General features: G+C 41.2%; 2 protein-coding genes across 3 annotated transcripts; both read right to left on the minus strand.

Annotated features, from left to right (window-relative positions):
• Positions 1 to 4,104: 4,104 nt before the first annotated feature.
• On the minus strand, positions 4,105 to 9,772 carry si:dkey-16l2.17 (serine protease 33). Of its 2 annotated transcripts, XM_047038034.1 has the most exons (8): positions 9,551 to 9,772; positions 9,291 to 9,345; positions 9,139 to 9,162; positions 8,844 to 9,009; positions 7,862 to 8,133; positions 6,730 to 6,896; positions 6,451 to 6,513; positions 4,105 to 6,348 (listed from the first exon to the last, which is right to left on the minus strand). In XM_047038034.1, the coding sequence occupies exons 2-8, from the start codon at positions 9,331 to 9,333 to the stop codon at positions 6,265 to 6,267; spliced, it is 819 nt and encodes a 272-aa protein (XP_046893990.1). In that variant the 5' UTR covers positions 9,334 to 9,345; positions 9,551 to 9,772; the 3' UTR covers positions 4,105 to 6,264. The 2 variants fall into 2 exon arrangements, with proteins under 2 accessions (XP_046893990.1, XP_046893989.1); XM_047038033.1 differs by having other exon boundaries at positions 4,105 to 6,513; positions 9,551 to 9,771.
• A 477-nt stretch (positions 9,773 to 10,249) lies between these two features.
• Positions 10,250 to 25,120, minus strand: kat8 (K(lysine) acetyltransferase 8). Its single transcript, XM_047037962.1, has 11 exons — positions 24,747 to 25,120; positions 24,538 to 24,612; positions 24,036 to 24,214; positions 22,212 to 22,265; positions 20,998 to 21,162; positions 15,097 to 15,186; positions 14,718 to 14,858; positions 14,412 to 14,505; positions 13,921 to 14,071; positions 11,140 to 11,294; positions 10,250 to 10,774 (listed from the first exon to the last, which is right to left on the minus strand). Exons 1-11 carry the CDS (start codon positions 25,081 to 25,083, stop codon positions 10,710 to 10,712), a joined length of 1,506 nt encoding a protein of 501 aa, XP_046893918.1. The 5' UTR covers positions 25,084 to 25,120; the 3' UTR covers positions 10,250 to 10,709.
• Positions 25,121 to 25,400: the final 280 nt, after the last annotated feature.

Below are 25,400 nucleotides of genomic sequence, written 5' to 3' on the forward strand. Positions count from 1 at the left end.
CAGAATGGATGACATGTGCATTAGAGTGCAGAATGTGTTTTGAGAATGAGAATGTGTTTAGAGTTTTGCTGAAAAGTCTAAGAGAGATCTGCAAATTGTGTTTTACCATGTGAAATGGTTTAAGGTATTGACAACAGACTGCTCAATTAGCGACGTGAGTTCAGGCAACTGAGAACGTAGTTCAGCCAATGGGTTTTAGTGTTTTAGCACGAGAAAAAACTGTAATCTCAGCACGCCTAAAAATAATAATAGAATAAATATAATATACAAATATTGTTTATTATAATTTGATGCTTGTAGTTCATGAAGAAAGGGACATCCTTAGTTTTTTCATTCATTCAATATTCTGCATAATAATACATCAGAATCAGATTTATTCGCCATGAAAGTTTGCACTGACAAGGAATTTGCTTTGGCAGGAAGGTGCATACAATAAACATATAGGAATCTTAAATTTAAATATGTGGTCTAACTATACTAAAACTAGCAGTAATAAGTGGAATACACTAAAATAGAATAAAGTGGGCATAAAATAAAATATACGTTGACAAATTACAATATAAAATACAAATATTACAGGAATTGAATGTAGTGCAAAGGTAAAAAGTTTTAAGACATGAAGTCATTAGAGTCAGTGTGAGCTCTTGGCCTTGTTGAGGAGGCCAACAGCGGAAGGGAAGAAACTGTTTGTGTGGCGTGAGGTTTTGGTCCTGATGGACCGCAGCCTTCTGCCGGAGGGGAGTGAAACAGGGAGTGACCAGGGTGGGAGGAGTCCGCCACAATCTTCTTCGCTCGTCTCAGGGTCCTCGAGGTGTGCAGGTCCTCGAGGGAAGGCAGATTGCAGCCAATCACCTTCTCTGCAGTGCGGATGATACGCTGCAGCCTGCTCTTGTCCTTGGCAGTGGCAGCAGCGTACCAGATGGTGATAGAGGAGGTGAGGATAGACTCAATGATGGCTGTGTAGAAGTGCACCATCATTGTCTTTGGCAGGTTGAATTTCTTCAGCTGCCGTAGGAAGTACATCCTCTGTTGTGCTTTCTTGGTGAGGGAACTGATGTTCAGTTCCCACTTGAGGTCCTGGGAGAGGATAGTGCCCAGGAAGCGGAAGGACTCCACAGTGTTGACTTGGGAGTCACACAGGGTGATGGGGGTGAGTGGGGCTGTGTTCTTCCTGAAGTCCACAATCATCTCCACTGTCTTGAGAGCATTGAGCTCTAGGTTGTTCTGGCTGCACCAGGTCACCAGGTTGTCCGCTTCCCACCTATAGTCGGACTCGTCTCCACCAGAGATGAGCCCAATAAGGGTGGTGTCGTCCGCAAACTTCAGGAGTTTGACGGACGGATGGCTAGAGGTGCAGCTGTTGGTGTACAGGGAGAAGAGCAGAGGAGAAAGGACGCAGCCCTGGGGAGATCCAATGCTGATGGACCGGAATCAGAGACTTGTGTTCCCAGCTTAACGCACTGCTTCCTGTCAGACAGGAAGTCTGTGATCCACATGCAGGTGGAATCAGGCACGTTCAGCTGGGAGAGCTTGTCCTGAAGCAGAGCGGGGATGATGGTGTTGAAGGCAGAGCTGAAGTCCACAAACAGGATCCTGGCATAGGATGCTGGGGAGTCCAGGCGCTGTAGGGTGAAGTGGAGGGCCAAATTAACTGCATCGTCCACAGACCTGTTGGCTCTGTAGGCAAACTGCAGGGGGTCCAGTAGAGGGTCAGTGATGGATTTAAGGTGTGCCAGCACCAGGCGCTCAAAAGACTTCATTACCACAGAGGTCAGGGCGACGGGTCTGTAGTCATTATGTCCAGTTGGCCTGGGCTTTTTGGGCACAGGGATGATGGTGGAGGATTTGAGACAGGCTGGCACATGGCATGTCTCCAGGGAGGTGTTAAAGATGTAGGTAAACACCGGAGACAGCTGGTCAGCGCAGTTCTTGAGGGTGGCTGGAGAGTCCGGCCCAGCTGCTTTGCGGGGGTTCTGTCTCTTGAAGAAGTGAACAGTTTGTTCACTTCTCTCTCCTGAATGGAGAGGGTCGTCACTGTAGATGGGGGAAGGGGGGGGGGGGCCTCACGGGTGGAAAGGGGTTGTTCAGGACTGTCCAATTGTCTTTCAAATATACAGTAAAACTCATTCAGGTCGTTGGCCAGGCGGGAGTCGTTAGTGGAGTGGGGGGCTCTGGGCTTGAAGTTGGTGATCTGCCTGAGGCCTCTCCAGACAGAAGCAGAGTCGTTAGCACAGAATTGGTGTTCCAGTCTCTGCGAGTACAGTCGTTTAGCCTCTCTCACCGCCTTGCTAAACCTGTTCTTAGACTCCTACAACCGCCTGGTGGTCCCACCGCTCTTCTCCTGCCTGGCCCCCCAATGGTGGAACCAGCTCCCTACCTCCATCAGGGACACTTACTGTCTCCCCACCTTCAAGAAAAGGCTCAAGACACACTTGTTCCGGGAGTACAACGGCACGTAAGAATGCTTGGCTGGACCTGATGTTAGTTTCCTCCAGGATCACAATGACTCTTATTGAGTGACTTGTTGCTCTTGTAGGTTAGTTACAACGAAGTTAAGTCTTGTACTCGCTGTGAAATATTTTACTGTTGATTGTTCTTCTACAGGTACAGTTCTGCACTTTTTGTGGTTCATGTTGTTTTAATTTGTAACTTGTATAACTGCATGCTCTTATGGGTCTTCCCTTTTGGACTTGTTTAGTTTTTTCACAATGTATGCTTCATGTTTTGGCTGCTTGCAATGTTTGGGACTACCTCGTTGTTATGATCAGTGACCTATGCTCTTTTGTAAAGCTCTCTCTTGTAAGTCGCTTTGGATAAAAGCGTCTGCTAAATGCATAAATGTAAATGTAACAAGTCTCTCAATAAGAGTTATTGTGATCCTGGAGGAAACTAACATCTGGTCCAATCAAGCAGTCCTAAGTGCCGTTGTACTCCCAGAACAAGTGCGTCTTGAGCCTTTTCTTGAAGGTGGGGAGACAGTCAGTGTCCCTGATGGAGGTGGGGAGCTGGTTCCACCATTGGGGGGCCAGGCAGGAGAAGAGCGGTGGGACCACCAGGCGGTTGTCTGAAGAAGACCGTAGGTGACGGGTGGGGGTGTAAGGCTGCAGGAGAGACTCGATGTAGTCCGGTGCAGAACCGTTCACTGCTCGGAAGGTCAGTACCAGGGTCTTGAATCTGATACGGGCGTTGATGGGTAGCCAGTGGAGAGAGATGAGGAGCGGGGTAACATGGGAGTGTCTGGGTAGATTGTAGACCAGGCGAGCCGCTGCATTCTGAATCCTCTGAAGAGGGCGGGTTTAGCTAGTGTTGCTGTTGTTGCTAAATTCAATAAATTCGAGGGGGCAGAGCTTCAGCTCCTTCAGGCGACACGCCCCCCCAATCTCAAGCAGAGAAGACTGCTGATTTTCAGTGTTTTTTTTTTCATTCAAATTTGGATGGGTAGTAAACAACACATTCTTCTGTGGACCCTGGGGCGAGCAAGGAAGATTGTGTCAGACTCCTCCCACCCTGGACACACTGGGTCAGACACACCCCTCCGGTAGGAAGCTGCGGTCCATCAAGACCAAAATCTCACGCCATAACAACAATTTATTTCCATCCGCAGCTGGCCCATCAACAAGCCCCAGGACCCCCAACTGTCACTTACACATGCATAAAGTATTAAGTGTTACTGTAACGCTCACCTCAGTAACCTCATTGCGCACTGCAATAGCCATTTTGCACTCTCCTCTTTTAAATTTTGTACTATAGTATTGTTTAGAATTATTCTGAATTGTTAGCATTTTGTTTTAAATGTTCAACATTTTATATTAAAAGACTGCAGCCAATTTAATACTCTTATTTGTTTATTATTTGTTTATTGTATTCACCTGCCCAACAAAGCAAATTCCTTGTGTGTGTAAACTTACTTGGCTAATAAACCTGATTCTGAGTACTTGACTTCGAGGACCATCACTTCAATCATACAGTCACTTTGCCATGAATTGACCAGCAGATGTCAAAATGCGATGACGTATGAAGTGTAGAAAAAGGACACGATTGTGGTGTAATGGTTTGTTGAGCTGTTTACAGAGTTAGAACTGAATAATTCACAACGCAACATAATGCAGTGCCCATCAGACACATGGGGGAAAAATACAATTAATGTTTAATGTAAATACATTTTACACACATAGATTTCTCAAACAAAATATTTCTGATCTTTAGTCCCCAATTGTGACTTAAGTGAGGAGACATCAAATGTAGGCTACAACATGGAAACAGTTCTGTAAGAGTAACCAAACAACCAAATTTCAGCCTTAGGACTTTCCTCCATATTTAAAAAACAAAAGCTTGAGTATTAAACATAAGGTTTTACAGTTTTTCTCAATCACTTAGGCTATTCTCGAATGAGAATATTTATTTTCAAAACAGCAATTTCAAATCTCTGAACAATAAATGGCCACAACAGATTTGAATTTCTTATTCATTTAAGCAAATTGCCCGTATTTTGGCACATGTGCAAAAGAGTAAGTACTCTTTTAACTGTCTACAATTGTGCACAATAACTGCATGCACATGGCCTGCCGATCAAAACCGAGGAGTTGATTCTCATTGAAACTGTCATACTTTTCTCAGCTTCTAAACATTCTTTCATCATATGATTACAAAAAGATCCATTCAATTATCAAAATCTGTCAGACCTACATGTTCCATAAAAATCTATGACGTGGGAATGTTTTTGATGTCTGTTAAATTGACATATTACCTACCAGCTAACAGTAACCAAATAGAAATCACAATCTTTTTTTGTTGTTGTATGGATGTCATTGTGTGTCAATTTTCTTTTCACTATATATGACTTAACATGTAAGGCATATGTAAACATGGGCATGCAAATGTACATTTTATGTTCACAAGTAACACATTGCTATAAAAACAAATTAACTGTATATATACAAAATACATAAATATTTCTGTGTAGTACAGTATTGATTTTCCCCAGTAAACTTGTACCTCCTGTTGCAATAAGTATCTAAGCTCAGTGTGATATACAATAGCATTCAGAAAGACAAAACTGACATTATTGTGTAGTACAATAAGTAGTCAGTGTGAAACAAAAAAGATGAGAGAAAAAATTTCATAATTTGTATATCATGGGAGTCAGATGGCTGAGCGGTGAGGGAGTCGGGCTAGTAATCAGAAGGTTGCCGGATCGATTCCCCGCCGTGCAAAATGACGTTGTGTCCTTGGGCAAGGCGCTTCACCATACTTGCCTTGGGGGGGAATATCCCTGTACTTACTCTAAGTCGCTCTGGATAAGAGCGTCTGCTAAATGACTAAATGTAAATGTAATGTATATCACAAACATTTCCAGGGTTGACTGCTATGGTGGAAACACATTTTGAAAAGTACGGTTCACACAATGACAAAACACTTAATTTTGATGGCATTGGCCAATTTACTGACACAATAACTTGGTTTTGAAGCATGAATTATAGTAAATGTTTTGGGTCAGTTACCTTTGGCAGACATGCAATAGAGTTGTGATGTCCCATAAAACAGTATTAACAATTGCGCACTTACAGTTTAGATAATGTTGAAACTGTAAAAATATGCCAAAGCAATGGAAAACTTTAACAAACAAAAACAAAGTTTGGTGTGTAGTTACTCTTTAAGGAAAAACAAGAACATTTGTATCCTGTTCTGTGCAATGAGTATTTAGGGTAAACTTTGCAGCTTTCATTTATCTTCAGCAGATTCCTTTCTTTTAAGAGGTTTGAGTGAATTAATTGAAACTGGTTTGCACTTGGCCAGTAGAGGGTCATTATTAGCAGCTGATTGATGTTGCATTGAGCTTTTCTGTTCTGTATGCAGTCATAAAAAAAGTTTTGCTTCGCTACATTTAGTCTTTTTGTGCAAATTGGAAATATAAATCGGTTTGTAGACAATAATCACATAATTCTTCCCCCACAACCTTTACTTTTACACTAGGCTTTGTGTTTGACCTTGTCTATTCTTTGTTTTTCTATGGCCGCACTGCAGCTACAATTCACTAATTCTCTCTTACTAATTAAAGTGGTTACTGCCCTTGAATAAATGCCGCACCATAAATGAACATTGTGTAATAAACGCTGCAGCGTTTAATGGGAGAAATACGGTCAACGTTTGTGTAGTTCAAATACAGAACACATTGGAGCAGATCAGGTAAAACCTTTTTCTCATCTGAAAACCATTTTGAGAAATACAGTTTTAGATATTTAGTTGATGTGTATATTTTGCAGTCTATCTCCCCAGCAACACCAAAGCCAAGGAATATCCCAGCACCAAAGCCTCATTGGCCTCTCTCTGGAATCCCCCACCTATAAGCTGGGCATTAGAGACTGTTGATTTAATTAAGTCAGTGAAAGCAGATACCTTGGTATAGACCCCAGGCCGATTAGGCTGGGCACACCCCAGTCCAAAACTTACCACCCCAGCCTGGACCCATGTTCGGTTCCCTGCGGGGCAGACGAGTGGCCCACCAGAATCTCCCTGAAAAAGAGCGTGAGGCAGGGAAAGATAGATTGTAACTTTCCCTCACAATGTGTCAACATGTGCACATACCTTTGACACTAAATAACCATGCATAATATTGCAGAGGTGCATGAGCTGAGAACATGTATTTTTTATTTGTAAGTGTAAGACAGCACCTTTTGTTTGGTGTGTTTGTGCGTGTGTGCGTGTGTAGGCAGATAGAAACAGGGCTACCTGACACGAGTCTTTACCACCATCCTTGAATCCAGCGCAGATCATATCTGGCAGGATGTCCACTGTCTCTGAGTAGTATGATTGGACCTTATACATACTGTTACAGGAATTCTGTTCAATGATAGGTATCTTGACTTGCTGGAGAGTTCCTACCCCTGACAAGGATACTGTTTCAAGGCAAAAGAGAGGGAAAGGTTTGTTACATACCAATTCAAACTCAAATGGCTGTCATAATATGATATTAGTATGATGTATGATTTTGTGACTCTGATAATCATCATAATGTACAGTTATGTATACCAGTATACAATACAACACAAAAAAAAGAAGAAGTTTTGGGATATAACAGTATGACCACTTTGTACTCATCTAAACAAAGGAATGTGTGTGCATGTTGTGTCAATACAGTGATTTGAATTAGTTTCATTGCATAGCAAAGACAAAAGTACTACGAAAATGGATATCTGTTAAGCCTGTTTCAGTGAAACCATTAAATGTTCTCACTCTTCAACCCCCCTAAAACGAGACTTCTTTCCCAGCCTCGTTTAAAATCCCTAACATAAAGCACACTCATTTTACATCAATTCTAATTTTTGTATGCCAGCCCTTGTTTTTTCTCATTAAGAGTAACTCCACAATAAAAGACCGCTACGCCCTATACTCTTCTGTTCTCTCATTTTACTCTCAAAATCTACTTTCAACACCCAACAGTTCCTTTAAGACCTACCGTGGCTCTGTGTGTTTTAATTTTCCTTATTGTGTAATTAGATTGAATTGCTTTTTATTCCTCCACTACACTTATATCCTTTTGTCAATTAATCCAAATTTGAAATTTGTCGTATACCATGTGAGGTTTTTGTTAACTTGTATGTTATGAATTGAAATGCAATTTTCCTCTGCTATGGACTTTTGATATTGTTCTAGCAGTCACGGTTTGTACCTATTCAGGGCTCTATCAAATTGTATGAAAGCCATTCCACTTTCAAGATAAAAGTAACAAAGATTTTAGAATCAAATAGTCAAGCAAAACTGATTGGAAAACATAGATAACATTTTCATTTAACCATTACCTTCAAGTAAAGTGCACACATTCACAACATCCTGTGCACCTAACTCTTCCTCCAGTACTCACCTCCTTCCTGAGTGTCACCCCAGCCTGTGACATGGCACAGTGTACCCTCAGTGAAGGCCATTCCACTGACAGGCAGGCAGATGGGCTGCACACGCACACTCCAGGTTACAGGTTCAGCTAGCTGCACCAGTGCCAGGTCCCTGCCAGTCTGGGGGTCCATGTAGTCAGGGGGCACAACTACTCGGATGGCACTGTGGTGGCTCTCGTACTGGTTGTAGCTATTGAGTTTGTGGCGGCCCACATAGAAGCTGTAAGAGTAAATTTCCGATATTCTGTGAGGAGGAGAGAGAGAGAAAAAAAATTGCTGGACTGAAGTTGTTTAAATTAAAAAGTTTAGTGTAGAACACTTTCAATGTTGAATCTTTAAATTCACAAACACTTTCATAAATTCCTTCTGTGATGGTGGAAATCCCACTGGTAAAAGCATAGTGAAAAGGGGTATAACTATACACTCAGCTCACGATTTGATACATATCACAATACTGGGTTCACGATACAATACGAATCACTATGTTTTGAAAAAAAGAAATATGAAACTGAAATTAAATTAACAGATTTCTTTCCAAAACATTTTCTGTAATTTTGTTGTTGTACACACTATATTGTTAACGTACACCCCTAATACTGACACATAGGGACACTTCATGAAGTCTATGAAAAAAATGTCAAAATGTCAGACTTGGTTTCACTGATTACAAAAACCTTTTCTATGGTGCTTTCTTCTGTATTCACATACAAAGAGGTTTGGGCTTTTTTATAGCCCTCTTTCTAAAGTTTTTGGCTTTTCTATTGCGGTTGATCCAAAACAAGCATTCAAACTCTGTGAATCAGGGAAGTAGGAATAATACATAATGAAGTATGAAGTAAAAAGAGCCAATGACAAAAATAGACAAAGACTGACAGACACCTTATACACACAGAACTGTTGTTTCACTCCTTGTCATATAGAAGACACTCTGTCTACTTTAAATGGCCATCTTACTTGGGAAAACAGTGGGCGGCAGAGAGCACCCAGTTGCTTGCAATGAGTGTGCCACCACACACGTGACCACTACTGCCTAAGTGGATGTCGACCTGCCACGGCCATGCCCCATCTGGTGCATCAATTCCTCCCACAATACGATTTCCCAGAGGAGCTTTACCACACTCTGAAGAGAAGGGGGGGAGTATTACGTGCATAGATACAGGGTGGCTGTGCACAAACACCCATTACAAAGACAAATGCCTTGCTCTTGTCACACATTAAATACACAGATGTAATTTCTAAACAACTTTACCTTGTGCTCTACATCCTCCCAAACCTAGGTAAGGAATAAGGAGATCCATGAGAATGAAAATTCTTAACTACTAATAGTTTATTCTGGTGAGTTCTTAATGTAGATATTATAAGGTTCAACAAACTTTTAAAGACAACTTAACAAGCACTTACTTGTTGCTGCCAAAACAATCAGTACCTGGATACCTGGATTCATTGTGGTAGTGCTCTGTCAGGGACAACAATTTTAGGGGGGAAAATACTGTATTTGTAACAAATTGTTTGTACATTGGTTGTTGTACAAAAATACTATTGATAAAAAAATAAATGAATACGAAGCCTAATGGCTAACAGTTTGTGGATGAACAATTCACTTATTTTAACTTAAGATTAGATAAAGAAATATATTTATACTTCCTGTAGTGGGTGCTTACCTGGGATGCTGAGTAGGTAGCCAACTCATAAATGGAAGTAACAACGTCTCAAGCAAACTAATAAAAAATAGTTTTGTCCTCCATTACTGTAACACATCAATGAAATGTGAAATAGAAACCAGTCTGTAGCCACTATACTGTCAGACAGAGTTTCGGTAGAAGAATGTAGTCCAACCTGTAGAGAAAAATCACCTGCATTTACACCTGAACAGAGTAGGCTAATCAGAGCACTCAAATTTCCTTGTGGCCCCTCCCTTCCTCACCTCACTGCTAGTAGACAGATACGGATATACGGTATAACACTGAAAAAAAGTTATATTAGCCTAAAGATTTCTCTCTTTACATACTTTTTACCAAGTCAAACCTTTATGTACTTTCTGTATTTTCCAACCTACATTTATGGTCTCGCCAAAATCTTTAAAGCTAATATTCCTAAAACAAATAGGTACAATAACAAATGGGTGAAATAACAATCATCCACTTAAACAGGTGCAGTGGACATAATATTATCTATGTAATCGTCTCCAGTTTCATTCAGATTAATTAATAGGGAGTCCAATGCTTTCCAACAGAAGTCCTTCTCCTTTGGGATATTTTTTATTGCCATGGCAACATTTCCTGAAGGGCTCATGGGAATTCATGAAGAAAATGCATAACATGTTCACGTTGTGAAATACAACACCAACAGTGCTACCTGAACTAAAACCAAGAGTCTATCGTTTGACAACAGTCAGACCTATGCACTAGTTTTCCCATTCAAGATAATGGAATTTTTTGTTGTCTCGCAGATTGCACCATGTGTTTTTTATGTTCTTTATATTTCACCCATCTTTATTCTGTGAATTTTTGGCGAAGAGACAGGTAAATACACATTTTGTAGATACAGAATCATGTTGCTTTAGATCTTTCAAAATAGAAGAAAGCACTGCTTCCCACACCAAGCCAAATTGCAAACTCACGAGAAAGACAAGCAAAACTGAACTGAATATCACTATTCTTGTTTATTAAAAAAACGAAATGAATGACTTACACATCACTGCTATGTACATATGTTGGTTCCTCTTTACAACAAATAGTCTGATATTCAAAAGAATGACGACAAGATGGCTGAAAAATTACATGCTCTTGTTAAATGTTGGACACGGTAGGACTGGTTCTATCACTTCTTGGAGAACTTGGCCTGCTTGTGTTTTGGGGGAGCCCACTTCAGACACACGGTGTCCACTGTAGGGGACAACAAAACACATTAAGTGTTTTAAACAGAGAGGCACACACAGCAGCACAGAAGGTTAGTACATCCCCTTTGTAAGATCATTACTCACACACTTGCCAGCTAAGGCAAAACTAAATACAGCGATGAAAGGTAAGTTGATCAAGAGAAAAAAGTCACAAGACTAAAAAAGCGACACATGATGTATTAATGAAATTTTAATTATGATGCAACATTAATTTAGCAGACACCTTTTACCCAAAGCAGTGTACTCAGGTAGGTTAGAACTTCGGAACTATTGGTCTACAGTCAAATGCTGTACCAATCCCTTGTTATCTCAGAGAAAAACTTATGTTTGTAAATGTGTATGACTACCCACCTGTAATGGGCGGCTTCTTGTACTGTGCACTCTTAAGGTGCTCCTCGACCAATTTGGGAGTGACACAGATGACATGCTGGCCCTTCCAGTATTTCACCATGTTGAGGGACTGCAGCGTGCTGATGATGTCACTCTGGGTGATGCTGGTCATCTGGCTGTTTGGGAGAGGAGGTCAGGGTTAAGCAGCTGTGCTTGACAGTATTCCGAGCGTGTATGTCTCTCAGTTTGGGTGAGACCACATTCTATCTCTATATTAGGGAAGCAAACACACTAGACATTTTCAAGAGACAGTTTAAAACCTTCGTCTTTTTACCAAAGCATTTAACCCATTTTATTTCAGAAGGGTTTTTATTACTTTTATGAGTTCCGTTGTTTGGTTCCCTGCAAAGACTGCGGCTTGTGTTTTGACTTGTATTATTGTTTTTATTGATTGTGTTTTGGATTCCCGCAAAGATTGCGGCCTGTGTTTTGTTACATTTTATTTATATTGGGAAACCACAAAGACTGTGGCTCAAAATACAGCAAAGACTGCGGCTTGTAATCAAAAGGCTTGAGCAACATAGATTCTGGACTGCTCTGCAAAAGGTTTGAAATTGTATGTTTTAGATTTGAATCAAAAGGCTTGGGCAACATACATTGCCTGGCCCAAAAAAAGTCACACTAATATTTCGTTGGACCACCTTTAGCTTTGATTACGGCACGCATTCGCTGTGGCATCGTTTTGATAAGCTTCTGCAATGTCACAACATTTATTGTCCAGAGCTGCATTCATTTTTTGCCAAGATCATGTCTTGATGATGGGAGAGTCGGACCACTACGCAAAGTCTTCTCCAGCACATCCCAAAGATTCTCAATGGGGCTAAGGTCTGGACTCTGTGGTGGCCAATCCATGTGTAAACATAATGTCTCATGCTACCTGAACCACTCGTTCACAATTTGAGCCCGATGAATCCTGGCACTGTCATCTTGGAATATGCCCGTGCCATCAGGGAAGAACAAATCCATTGATGGAATAACCCGGTCATTCAGTATATTCAGGTCACGTTGCTGAACCTAGACCTGACCAAGTGCAGCAACCCCAGATCATAGCACTGCCCATCACTCTGGAACAGGGTAAATCTGGACTCATCAGACCACATGACCTTCTTCCATTCATCCAGAGTCCAATTCATTGGACAGTTCTTATCCCAATTTTATTAGTTTCAGCAATCTCCTTAGATGTTTTCTTTGCTTGATGTATGCCAATAATGTGACCCGTCTGAAAGAGATAAACATATTTTCCATGACCACAGGATGTGTCCTTCGACATGGTTGTTTAAGAAATGAGAAGCTTCTCACTGCAGCAGTTAGGGTGAAATAACTTGTTGCCAGCTTAAACATAATCACCCATGCAGTAATTATCCAATGGGAGGCTTTTACCTATTTGCTTAGTTCATTCCAGGTGGTGAATTTTTTTGGGGCCAGGCAGTGTAGGTTCTGGTGGACTGCTCTGCAAAAGGTCTGAAATTGTGCATTTAGGATTTGAATAAAAAGGCTTGAGCAACATAGGTGGACTGCTCTGCAAAAGGTCGGAGATTGTTCTGGATTACCGCAAAAACTGCGGCCTGTGTTCAGAAGGGTTTTTATTACTTATAATATAGTTTTTATTGATTTTATGTAAAATACTTTGAGCTGCAATTCTTGTATGAAATGTGCTATATAAAGAAAGTCTTAATACTCTCTACAATGCGAGTAAATCAATCGCATGTGCGACCAAATTTCACGCCAGGCGAAACATTTTCTTTAATTGGCCAATGGATAGTAAATTGTTCGACTTCACTCGCCTGTGACTGAGTTAGAAGCAAATAATACGTTTAGCGCAGATTTCAATGACGCACCGTCAATGACTGAGAGTTAACATGATTGGCTGCTATGACAACAGATGTACAATTATTACAGTTATTTTACTGCTGCTCAACAACGAAAATGGAGGTTGCCAAAGTAACGGAAAGTCGCTAGATTTGTCGCTCGATAAGATTTATTGTCGCTAGGGAAGGTAAAACGCTACACTGCCTCTGTCGCTTTCTCTCACAAAAAGATCGACTTGCTTTTTACGGCACTCGTCACGCACAAAGAGAAGGATGTAAAAAAGCTACAATTTCAGTCTGAGCAGAAAATGTTTTTTTGTTTTTTTTGTTATCAAGACAATTTAAGATTACTGTTCCTTGTTCAGATTATTCTTGCTCTGCTAATCAGCTCTGCCAACTGCGAAAGAGCCTTCCGTGACCAAAAGAGAATAAAATCAGATGTCCGCAGCAGTCTGATATCCTCACGCCTTTCAGACCTGATCTTCAGTTCATCAGAAGGCCCAGAGCTTCAGCAGTATGATCCATCATCATTTGTGGAGAGGTGGCTGAAGTCAAGTGGCAAGAGAAAGCCATTTGCTAAAAAAATGGTAGATTAAATCCATATGCAAAATAAAAAATAATTCAGACAGATAATGTACTTTTTTCAGTTGCATTGTTGTACATGTGTTTCATGTAAAAAGTCCATCCACCCATCCATCGAGTAAAATAAAAAAATTACTAGCCAATGGCGACTCAAGCTTTATTGTGTCCGTAGAGGGTTGTATTATTATTATAATTATTATTTGTATTTTCCGTCTTTTCTTTTTGGGAGTGTATTGTGTCTTAAGGGTAAGCAAACAAAAGTGTGCGTTTGTAAACCTGATGGTTTGTGGCTGTTCCCTTGAGCACACTGACATGAGTGTGTGCCTACTGCTATGTGCGCGCGTGTGTGTACCTGAGGTCTTTGATGGACAGCGTGCCCCTGAAGTCTCTAAGTATCTCCAGCAGCACCCAAGACCAGTAGCTCCTGTAGCTCAGCTTGCCCAAGTCAGACAACGGCTTCTCAGGAGAACCCACTGTGCTCTCCAGCTTGGAGAGCTCGTAACCTAGAAAGGAGGGCAAGAGAGATGGGTACAAACAGCGAGGGGTCAAAAACAAACAGAGAAGTAGGGTGAATAGGTAGATGGATAGACAGAAGCAGAACATGGGAGATGGAGGAAACCAAGTGGCCAATTGGAAGGTAAAAACAATTGGATAGGAGAGAGAGAAGCAGGGAGAAAGAGAGAGCTGGAGTGATTTATAATTTAACCCAACTGATGCACAATTACAAGTCATTAGCCTCTGTCAAACACAACACTTAGAAAACAAAATGGGAATTATTTATTTTAAAGATAAGGGAATATGTGTCTGTGTTGAGAGGGACTGTGTTCTTGTTGTTTCACTTACTGAATGCTATGAGGAATTTTCCATAGCCTCTGCGCTGGTATGGGGGCAGGGTGAGGATACAAGCCACATTATTTCCGTCTGGCGATTCCTTCTCCTGCCAACCCAACAAACAAACCAATTGATTAGCTTTCATTATTAATCTAGCATTTATTGCTAAACATTTTTGCTCTTGATGGGTGTATAAAATGAGAGATGGGCTTATTGCACTTAATTCAAAGGACCTCCTCCATCTATTGAGCCCTTATTAAGCTTTACTTTTCAAATTCACATTTGAATTTATAGGCCCCATGGAAGCCCTGTAACTACCTTAGAGAAGTAGCCCACTATGTGCGCCCCCTGCCTGTTGACTTCGGTCAAGATGTAGAAGACAAATGGCTCTACATCAAAGTACAGCGTCTTGTGGTCCAGGAAGAGCTTGGCCAGGAGACAGAGGTTCTGACAGTATATCTATGAAGAGAGAAACACGTGAAAGAGACAGGTAATACATAATACAAGTCTCATCCAAATTAAATGTGAAGTGAATTTTCATAAACAAGCATTTCAAAATGTGTGTCAACAGACTAATAAAACCTTTTACCTTTTAATTAAGAGATGGTAGAAACTATAAAATACAAATCTGGTCAGGGTTGGACGGGTTAAGTTTATGGCCTTTATTTTCCAACACAACAACAGTGGTTTCCCTCACCTTGTGGTCGCGTCCATCCACCTCATACACAGAGATGTTGCTCCTCCTATAGATCTCCTTCCCTGGAGGCTGCCTCCACTGGCACTGGGACTAGCATGGACATTTGAGATGAAAGGAGGGACCAGAGGCAATGAGAGGTTGTTAGATGAAATATTTTGTCATTTCAGGCCATGGGGAAGCAGTGGATCAACGAAGAAACAATCACAAACAAAGTAGTACAGCAGGTATTTTGTAAATTTATATAAGATATGTCTATATAGGAAAAGAGACGGTCATGCCAGGCGCGGGTTCATGGGTTTGTTAGGTAGCAATGACAATGTGTTGAAATACAGTGGTATGTTTCCCCTATATTTCTTCTATAGTCCTCCCAAATGCATGTACTGTTGAGTTCACCCAAAATGTGTCTATTCAGACTCTCCAACATAGCTGGTAGTCAGAGGGGTCTCTTTCAGGCTAGTACCATTCTGCATATACCCCTTTAACATAAAATGATATTTTCTTATAGAATTGGTTCTGTTAAGGATTGTTAAAACCTTGATGTTATCTAGCAAACCAGTTTCCACCTGCTACTTTTTGGTAACAGACGGGAAGCAAGTTTTTGGGTTCCAAACCAATTTATGTTTGGTCAAACTGCTCAGAAAGGTTTATATTTAGGGTTGGTTATTGTTTGGATTTTTACGATTCCGATGCCGAACCGGTACTTTTAAAACGATTCCGATTCCCAAATGATTCCGATTATTGAAAAACTGAAAAATGACATCAAAGAAAGGCTCTTTCAGAGTTTTTTTTAAACAATATATTAAAAATTTTAAGTAGCCTACTAAAATATAAAATAAGTAAACTTAAGTCCAGTGTTTTTTTCTTCTATGTTTTCTTTAAAATTTCTAAATTTCTGCCGCCACGGTATCAGAAATAGGGCTGTACAACATTTTAGGCCGTCTATCAGCAGTGATTGTTAGAGTGCATGTCGGAGAATAGCACGGACACGCGCTTCACACCGCAGTTGAGTTTGCGTGTGTGCGTCCTTGAGAACTGTAAATCGTATAACTCATGTTGTCAGTTCATTTAAGCCTGTTATTGTATTAGTCTATAGTTCTTGCTAATTTAAATTAAGTTAACTGGTGATTTTCGTTGTTTGTATTCTTCCCCTACTAGCTACAGTAAATTGCACGTCTGTTGATTCGATAGCGATTGCTGCCTTTGTTCACGTTTGTATTTTAGGTGCAAAAAGCTGAATTCCCATATTTCTTGAAAGCTTCCCTGCACTACTTTTTTTGGTGTAGATTTGACTGTAAAACTGTAAAATTATGAACTTTGTGACATGACGTGAAGACATGGCTGCCGCCTAATTCTATGCGGTCTACCGGGCGACATTCTCAATCAAATTTCAAGACTTTCGTGCCCCAAATCCAAATTCTGATGTGACAGATCAATGGGGAATCGCTTTCTCTCTTAAAGGCTGTCCTCCTCAACCTTTTTGGTCTTTTTAAGTCGAATTTTTTGAATGATCTGTGTAATTTTCGAGCCGGTATAAAGACTATATTTTCCCGGTTGTCTGCCACCAATTAGGACGAAAATATGTCCAATATTATATTAGCTATTAGACTATTACATTAACCTGCTCCGAAATAAAGGGTTAGGGTTAAAACTTTGTGTCGGACCGACCTGCCCCTACTGCTAAAAAAAAATCTTAGAGGAAACACTGTAAGTCACCTAACACACAACTACAATCATTTAACAATAAATAACAGTTACACTATTACTATTAACAAGTAACAACAAAATAAATGTTGAGCTGGTATGCTAACTAACCCAGCTTTAAAACTTTAGCAGTTCTTTTGCAGAAACATTTCCATATTTGCCTTCTCTGGCAAGATACGACACCTATCCTGACTTATGGCTTGTCCTGCACAGGAGAAAACTCTCTCAGATGGTGTCGAAGAGGCCTGCACACACAGGTATGAGTTTGAAATGGCAGACAAATTGGGGAGAGGAAGTATCCCATGTGTCGCCGCATGGTTCAATAAATTCGACGTGCTTCCCCTTTGCACGTAATTGTTTTGAAACATTTGTAGCATTTTGCGATGTCGGAATCCTTGGCTGTGGAATACTGCTTTGCTTTAGGCATTTTAAATGCACTAAAAGCTAGCTAGTTCACGATAGACTAGCAAAGCAAGTGTAATATGTTTACTAGCGATCACGTGCAGTGAATGGTTAATATACTTTTACGTCCATTTTCGTGAGCCCAGAGGGAAAATATGGCATTTTAAAAATAGCTTACATTTACGGTAGCTAGCAAACGGTAGACTACAGAGAAAGTGTGATACTTTACGTCCGTTTCGAAGCGACAGAGGGAAAATATTTCAGTCGACAGTAAGGCTGCAACGATCGACAACGTTGACAATAAAAAATGGTCTACTAATATTTCTGTAGTCGACAAATCGTTTGATCTCATAAGACCTATTTTAAGTGACTGCAATAATGTGATTTGACCTGTGTGGCGCTGTAGCGCTAGACTAATGCAGCCCTCCCGTATGCAATCCAACAGAAGAAAACAGTAGTAAAAATGTCAGGGTGCAAACGGGCCACATTAAGTATTGTGTGGGAAAGTTTCACCAAAGATCCAACTGTAAATACTGTAATATGTAATGTGTGCTAGGCGGAATTTGTTTTCCATGGGAGTGCAATGTGCTCACAACGTGCATCTCCCGTGTGAGATGAAAGATAGCGCTGATGATGGCAGCCTCGGTCGTTAGGTGCGCTCTGTTTTGTCTTGTTTTGTCTGTTAATTCAGTGTTCTGCCAAGATTTCTGCGGTTCTCTAACAAGATAAGTACTTCTAAACATCAGGACTACAACTCCTGTGGATTCATTTCCCACTTTTCTGCTTCCAGCGGCAGATTTGATGGGAATTCTAGCTGTCTGACAGGAAGCAGTGCGTTAAGCTGGGAACACAAGTCTCTGACTACCAGTCCATCAGGACCGGATCTCCTCAGGGCTGCGTCCTTTCCCCTCTGCTCTTCTCCCTTCTCTTCTGGTTCTTCTCACCAACAGCTGCACCTCCAGTCATTCGTCTGTCAAACCTCTGAAGTTTGCGGACGACACCACCCTCATTGGTCTCATCTCTGACGAGGACGAGTCTGATTACAGGTGGGAAGCTGACAACTTGGTGACCTGGTGTAGCCAGAACAACTTAGAGCTCAATGCTTTTAAGACAGTGGAGATGGTTGTGGACTTCAGGAAGAATACAGCCCCACTCAGCCCCATCACCCTGTGTGACTCCCAAGTCAACACTGTGGAGTCCTTCCGCTTCCTGGGCACCATCCTCTCCCAGGACCTCAAGTGGGAACTGAACATCAGCTCCCTCACCAAAAAAGCACAACAGAGGATGTACTTCCTACGGAAGCTGAAGAAATTCAACCTGCCAAAGACAATGATGGTGCACTTCTACACAGCCATCGTTGAGTCCATCCTCACCTCTTCCATCACTGTCTGGTACGCTGCTGCCACACTTTCTGATCCTGAGGTGACACCAAGGAGCAAACAGTACTTTGACTTGAAGCCTGATCAGTGGTCACTGCCTGACCCAGGGCCTGCAGCTTTTTCAATGTGCCACTAAGCTTCTTAGTGGTCAAGAGTATGCAACACTGTCATGCCTTCCTCAACTTGCAAAAGGTCTACAGAGGTCTGTGGAACAATCCCTTAGCTTTGAAACAACACCTGGAAAAGCTTTTTTAGCCAAAGCTTATAAAGATCTAACAGAGGTCGGGGAATATCAGCACTTTCTGCAAGGACAAAGACAACACAGTTCTTCTGTCAGCAGCTCTAGACCCAAGATTTAGAAAGCTCAAGTTTATGCCTGCTTAACAGAGGATAGAGGCTCAAAGCACTGTCGAAGTCCTTGCTATCAAAGCAGCAAAAGAGTCCTGGAAACCTACAGGAGGTCAGAGATTCTCTGTTCCAAGGAGAGAGCAACAACAGTCAATGCTAGAAAACCTCCTCCAGTCTGACTCAGACAGCCTCAGTGAAGAGGAGAACTCCCACAATGACAAAAAGATTGAGATGGTGAGAAAAAAAGTACAAATGTACTTCTCTGAACCACAAATGCCCTAAAAAGAAGATCCCCTAGGTTGGTGGAAGGAAAATGAGGGGCGTTTCCCTAACCTATCAAAGGTTGCAAGATCTTTTCTTTGCATTCCTGCCACAACCACTCCAGCAGAACGGATCTTCTCTGCTGCAGGAAACATTTGCTCACAAAAAAGAGCAAGCTTGTCACGTGTGCATGTGATATGCTTACCTCCCTTCATTTTAATTTGCTTATTTGAACAAAAAAAACAGTCCAGAAATGATACTGTTACCAGGGTTCAACATAAAAAAAATTGTGACTGGCCCCACGGCCAGTGGGTTTGAAACTTACTGGCCCCAAGGCCATTTTTACTGGCCCCCCCTCCAAAAGTTGTAATTTATAATTGTTACAACAAAACCAAAGACTTATAAGTTATGTTATTCTGTTAACATGTTTAACCATTTATTAAACACATCCTGGACATAAAAAGAACAAAAATTAAATCACATTTCTAGGATAAAAAATAATAAGGTTAATAGTCAGCAAAACAATTGACTTTTAACCTCAAAAATGACGTGCTCTTTTCCCTGCTGACAGCCATCTCTGCACGACTGTCTGGCTGAAACTGAAACCTCTGGTCCCTCAATGCTAATTTATAAAAGCTTCCATTGCATTTCATCAGTATGATTCTAAGTACCCAAGTCAACACCATTCTGCTGCAGTTCAATAGCCCGGGGGAACAAGGCGAACGTCTGTCCGTCTTAATTACGTGATATGCCGTTGTTATAAGTCGTGCAATAACATGATGGGCATCTGCATTTAAATTCCTAACCAGCATGGTCAACGGCCTGGAAGATGGATTGTCAACCATCCGCTTAACTGTCACGCAAACCAGGTGCTGTCTGCTAGCATGGCTGGTCAGGGATTGTTTTCGAAAATTGCTGGTGCCTGTGTAAAAAAGATCCACTTTTGTCTGCTTTACACGGGAACATACGACAGACGACACAGTGCATCTTAGCTCAATAAAAATAGTTGCTTCCGTTTGAACTCATAGCTCTACTTTGCTTTCATCTTCACTTTTGTCTCGCGCCAGCTGTTAAAAAATTGATCGAGATTAGAGAATTACAATTTGACAACCGCTCGTCACTCACTCAACTCTTGATTTGCCAAATGTGCGCCCCACGAGCTGCAAAGTTATTTATGCATTTAGCAGATAGCAAAACATATGAAGGATGTTAACTTTTACGATGCAATTTTTTTTTTCAATCAATAATTTGCAGTGGCCCGATCGGGCCAGTGAGTTGCTATTTAACTGTCCCGACGTTACTTTTTACTGGCCCCGGGCCATCGCTTATGTCGAACCCTGTGTTACTCACTGTTTTTCATTGAACAGAACCCTGTGGTCTTACGAGAGATTTGTTTACATTCCTACCTTTTTTTTGTCTGTAATACAACTGACTTTTATTTTATGTACTTTCAAGCAACATGATTGAAACAATGCTTACAGAGCATTTGTGATTTAGGTTGGACACTATTGGACAAAAAGAGATTTAATAGCCTGTTCAGTTGGCTCAAAGTGGAATACAGATTTTTTTCAAAAACTGAAGTGATTTCCCGGTTTTATTTATTAGTTACCACATTAAGTAGAACCAAAATGATGGACCCAAATTTGTGTTCTAATCCGGTTCGATTCCTACCGGTTGCATAGGAACCGGTTCCACTATGGAACCGGGTTTCGGAACCCAACCCTATTTATAATAGAGCGTGAGAACCGGAACGGAACCTGTTCCATGTTGGTGAAAAGGGGCCAATAATAAGCCTCAGGGAGTCACTGACCAGGTGGTATCTGAAGCTCTTCTCATACTTCATGTACTTAAGGCAGTACTCGCAGATCCACAGCTTGGGCTGCTTGCCGTAGTCCTCAGGAAATGGCGAGAAGTACCAGGCATCAATCTCAAAGTTCCCAATTTGGATCTTGTCCACATACTTCACTTTAGTAATCTGCAGGGAGAGGGAAGATTATTATAATTATACCTGGCTAACGTGAACACTTGTGATACCTAATGGCAACTTAGTAGGGGTTCCGTGTAAACAGGGTTTTTCCTGGGTCAAAATGGGTCTTCGGTGCTCCAAAAAAAAGGTTACTTGAAGACACCTTACACTCATTAAGTATGTTCTAAATGGCATAAATGCTGCCAATAAATAATTGACAAAACAACTTATTGTAAATGGTCAGTATCCTAGGCTATCGATTAAGGTAGGCCACTCTGAAGCATGTACACTGCCTGCTTTATTTGATCTTGATAGGCTAAACATTCTGTAGCAAATAATAACAATAAACCCACTTTTTATTAATTAAAACTACTTCAGCATAATAATGCACCTAAAATACAAACCTGAGCAAGGGCAGCAATTGCTATCGAATCAACAGACATGTGCAATTTAGCTAGTAGGGAAGAATACAAACAACGAAAAGCACCAGTTAACTTGATTTAAATTTGCAAGAACTATAGACTTATAGAACATAAGTTTTCGACTTACAGTTCTCAAGGACGCACACACGCAATCTCAATTGCGGTGTGAAGCGCGTGTCCATGCAGTTCTCAGTTCGACATGCACTCTAACAATCACTGCTGATAGACGGCCTAAATCTTTGTACAGCCTGATTTCTGATACCGTGGCGGCAGAAATGTTGCCATAGAGGAAACACTGAACTGTATTATCATTCCAGCTTAAGAATACCAATGGAGGCTGCGTTGGAAATAGTAAATCAAACTTTTGTCAGCATTTTGAGTGGAAATTTCATTTGCATTTGTACAGGTGTATTCGTGCACGTCGGGCTGGCCCTCGCAGCGGAACGACAGTTTAGTGGCCACCCTGTCCATACACGCACCTCACAGATGCGTAGTGATCAGACAAGAAGACACACTTATCAACTCGATTACTATTGATCAAAACAGAACGAGGGTTCGGCTGTAGCCTACTTGAAACATACTATTGAGAACATATTTGCTGACATGCATTGCACGCACACACACAAACACACTTACCGCTTCATGCTCCTTTTCAAGGGCGGCTGTTGTAGGGTCCATTTCGGCATATGTCTATGAAAAAAGAAATAGGATCTCTTTCAGTCTTTTCAACACTGAACAGTAGCATCCTAAATCTACATTATGCCCAACCGGAAATGTACGAATGTACAGTGCTTCTGATACAAGTCTGAATGTAGCAAAGTCGTACATAGTTAGCATACAATTGTCCAACAATATTGTCACCAAGAAGTCTCTGTCTGACAACATTTTAAAATCAGTATGGTCTCTGAAGTTGGTTACACTTTTTTTAACGATATGGTACAATTCTTGCAAGTATGTGTTAAAACCTCATAACTCTCAGTACAAAACTCAAAAGACCATCAATAAGGCTGTTTTTTTTTACACGTTTAGTAAAACACCCCAAATTACACTCTAACTTTTTAACAACACCTAATCAGTGTATCAAAGAAATATCTTAAGTAATTATCTTTCATAATACAATGCATACAAGATTTTTGATATGCTTCTCTTCAGATTTGCTTAAATACATTATAAACACTTAATCCAACTGCTCTTGATGGTTAATCAGTGGACCATTTGGCAAACCTATAGATTTTAAATGGGTTTGTCATCCTAATAATGTAAAATGTGTGTTTGTATGAACATCCAAATTCCATGAAACCACCAGGGTTTCCCGCAGCACTTTTCAGTTAATGCGGCTGCCTAAGAAACACACGCCTGCCGCTTTAACTACGTTGTCGTCTTACCCATTTTATTTTTTTATTGCGATATCCGCCTTTTTCCTGTTTTCTTCCTTCCATTCCAAACCCCGACCAACGTGACCCCCCCCCCACCACCACCACCACCACCACCACCTCAACTAACACATTTTCTGCGGGAAACTGGTTTCTGGTTGAATACTCCTTATTAAGGATGCACCGATCCGACTTTCCGTCCCGATACCGATGCCTGGGCTTTGTGTATCTGTCGATACCCGATACTGTTGTTGAATTAATAATAAACTGTATACCTCACACCTTATACCTTCCTTCTACCATGTGGAAAATACTAACGGCACCAGACTTTCCTAATAAGACAAAATAACAGATGTAATCTACTGCATTCTTATTTATTTGTTATTTAAAAAACAATTCTGCATTCAAAACGCGAAAATAGAATGTAATCAAACGTAGGGCCTATTAAAATAAATAAAATGTAGCAGTAGAAACAAAATAGTGTATTGGTCAAACATACAATAGTAATCAAACAGCTACCAAACATTGTAAACGTGTAAAATTATTTGAATTTTTATGTATTTGTTGTCGCTGGTGTGTGAACCATGGAAGTTTTTAGCTTGAAGCATTGCACCGTGCGGTTTACAGCTCCTGTCCAACCAGTGGACAGAAACTTAAAAGCAACATGGAGCGGGCCAAAGAGTTGGCTGTGTGGAGATATTTCACACTTGCAACGCCAACTAGTTCGTCGGCTTTTTGCAATGTCTACAAAGTAAATGTTTTGAAGGGAGGGTAAGATTTTGTGATTAAACTAACATTTTGAATCAATGGTTGGTGAGAGATATTTACATTCAAAATTAATGCACAATGGCAAGTTTTGAATGAAAGACTGGCTGTGTCACAAGTGTAATGAGTTTGGAGTTAAATACAAAGAGTTGTGAGGTTGTACCACACACTTGCAATAATAACCAAGTCCAAAGCACCTACACCAATTTGGATTCTCTGGGTACCACACCAGAGCTAAACCTACCACGTTCCAAGTCTCCCTAAGTAAACAAGAATCCACAATGTTCTGGCTGTCCTTGTTTATTAAAAAAATAAGTCTCACCTTCTGAACGTGGTTGATCTCGTCATGCTTGCGTTTCTGGTTGCGGGTAATCTTCCTTTCTGGTTGCTCTCCGAGCTCTCCCCCCCCACCTCCCTCCACGCTCTTCCTCACTGCATCTTTTACCGTCTTGGTCAGCGCAAGCCTGGCCTTGCCCACCCACTCGTCCAAGCGCCTGTTAACTGAACGGAAGCTGCAGAGTTAAATCGGAGAAGCAGGAGTTGGGCAGATGGACAATGGGGATACCAGAATAGGAATAGTTGGATAGAAGTCAACAGAGAGAAAAAATGGGAAAGAGTTTGAGGAAATTGAAGACAGAAGGGGAAAACATTAGAAAGAGAACATGGGAAATAATAGCCTAGTTGAAACTGATAAGAGAACTTAAATGAACCATCTCTCTACACACTATTGTCTATAACCACATCACACTGTGTACAATTTGTTTTCACTGACGTGCGCAGCCATCATGCTTGTGGAGAATGTTTCCAAAAAAGTAGCTACTTACATCCCACATAATGCACGTAGAATTCCTCCCTGCCCTCCTGTTCGTTCAGCCTGGACTGGATAACTTCAGCGGAATCTGTGTGTACAAAAAGACAGAATTGTATTAGTTACTGTACTACTGCTGTACTACTGTATTCAAACTTTAATAATTTAGCTCAAATAGGGAATTATCCATCGTTGTGTCGGACTGTTTGTTAAACTGGTACTCACGCCATGTCTTATCTGCTCTTTGACACAAGTACGTCTCTCCGATTTCGACCGACACCTCTTGTTCTCTGCCGCAGCCTAGCACAGTTCCATCAGCGGCGTGCTGATTACTAGAGTCCCCGGCTTCTCTCTCCCGGTCAATGGCCTCCGACTCATCCTCCTCTCCGCCACTGCCATTTGAAGAACAGGGAGCTTGAGTACTAGTATCCAAGTCTCCTCTGTTTGTTACCGTATGTCCACTATTAATATCGACGTCCATTCGGTGGTCAGGACAATTATTGTGGTAGTTATTGTCTCGAATATTATGGCGGTCATTTGCAGTCTCTGCCCCACCAGACATGTTTTTTACTTTAAAAACAGAAGCGTGACGTGCTCTATGTGAGATTGCGCAGTGTCGGCCGGGGGCGTTCTATTTCGTGGAGCTCCGCCCCATAGGGGAGCTCTGCTCATAAACATAATAAGGACTTATTATAGGGCCAGTTGCATAAAAATAGTAGCCTGGCTGCCAGCCCAAATTCTCCCCGCCCAAAAGAAATGTGTTCGGGAAATTGGGTCTGGAGGGTCTCGTATTGGGGACCAACTACAGAAAACCAGAATGTGGGCGAACCAATGAAATTGCCAGGGCGGGCTTTATACGATGATGGACAGATGATCAAC

The sequence above is a fragment of the Hypomesus transpacificus genome, chromosome 17, assembly GCF_021917145.1.
Source record: "Hypomesus transpacificus isolate Combined female chromosome 17, fHypTra1, whole genome shotgun sequence".
NCBI classification, from domain to species: domain Eukaryota; kingdom Metazoa; phylum Chordata; class Actinopteri; order Osmeriformes; family Osmeridae; genus Hypomesus; species Hypomesus transpacificus.

Excerpts from the sequence above, each read along its gene's own strand:
- si:dkey-16l2.17 (XM_047038033.1), bottom strand. The coding sequence starts at position 9,333 with ATGAATCCAGGTATCCAGGTACTGATTGTTTTGGCAGCAACAA. Across the intron at positions 8,134-8,843 it reads GCCGCCCACTGTTTTCCCAA|AATATCGGAAATTTACTCTT; the intron begins GTAAGATGGCCA and ends TCCTCCTCACAG. Across the intron at positions 6,514-6,729 it reads GTGGTAAAGACTCGTGTCAG|GGAGATTCTGGTGGGCCACT; the intron begins GTAGCCCTGTTT and ends GCTCTTTTTCAG.
- kat8 (XM_047037962.1), bottom strand. The coding sequence starts at position 25,083 with ATGTCTGGTGGGGCAGAGACTGCAAATGACCGCCATAATATTCGAGAC. Across the intron at positions 21,163-22,211 it reads TTGAAAAGGAGCATGAAGCG|ATTACTAAAGTGAAGTATGT; the intron begins GTAAGTGTGTTT and ends CTCTCCCTGCAG. Across the intron at positions 14,859-15,096 it reads TGGATGGACGCGACCACAAG|ATATACTGTCAGAACCTCTG; the intron begins GTGAGGGAAACC and ends CTCTCTTCATAG.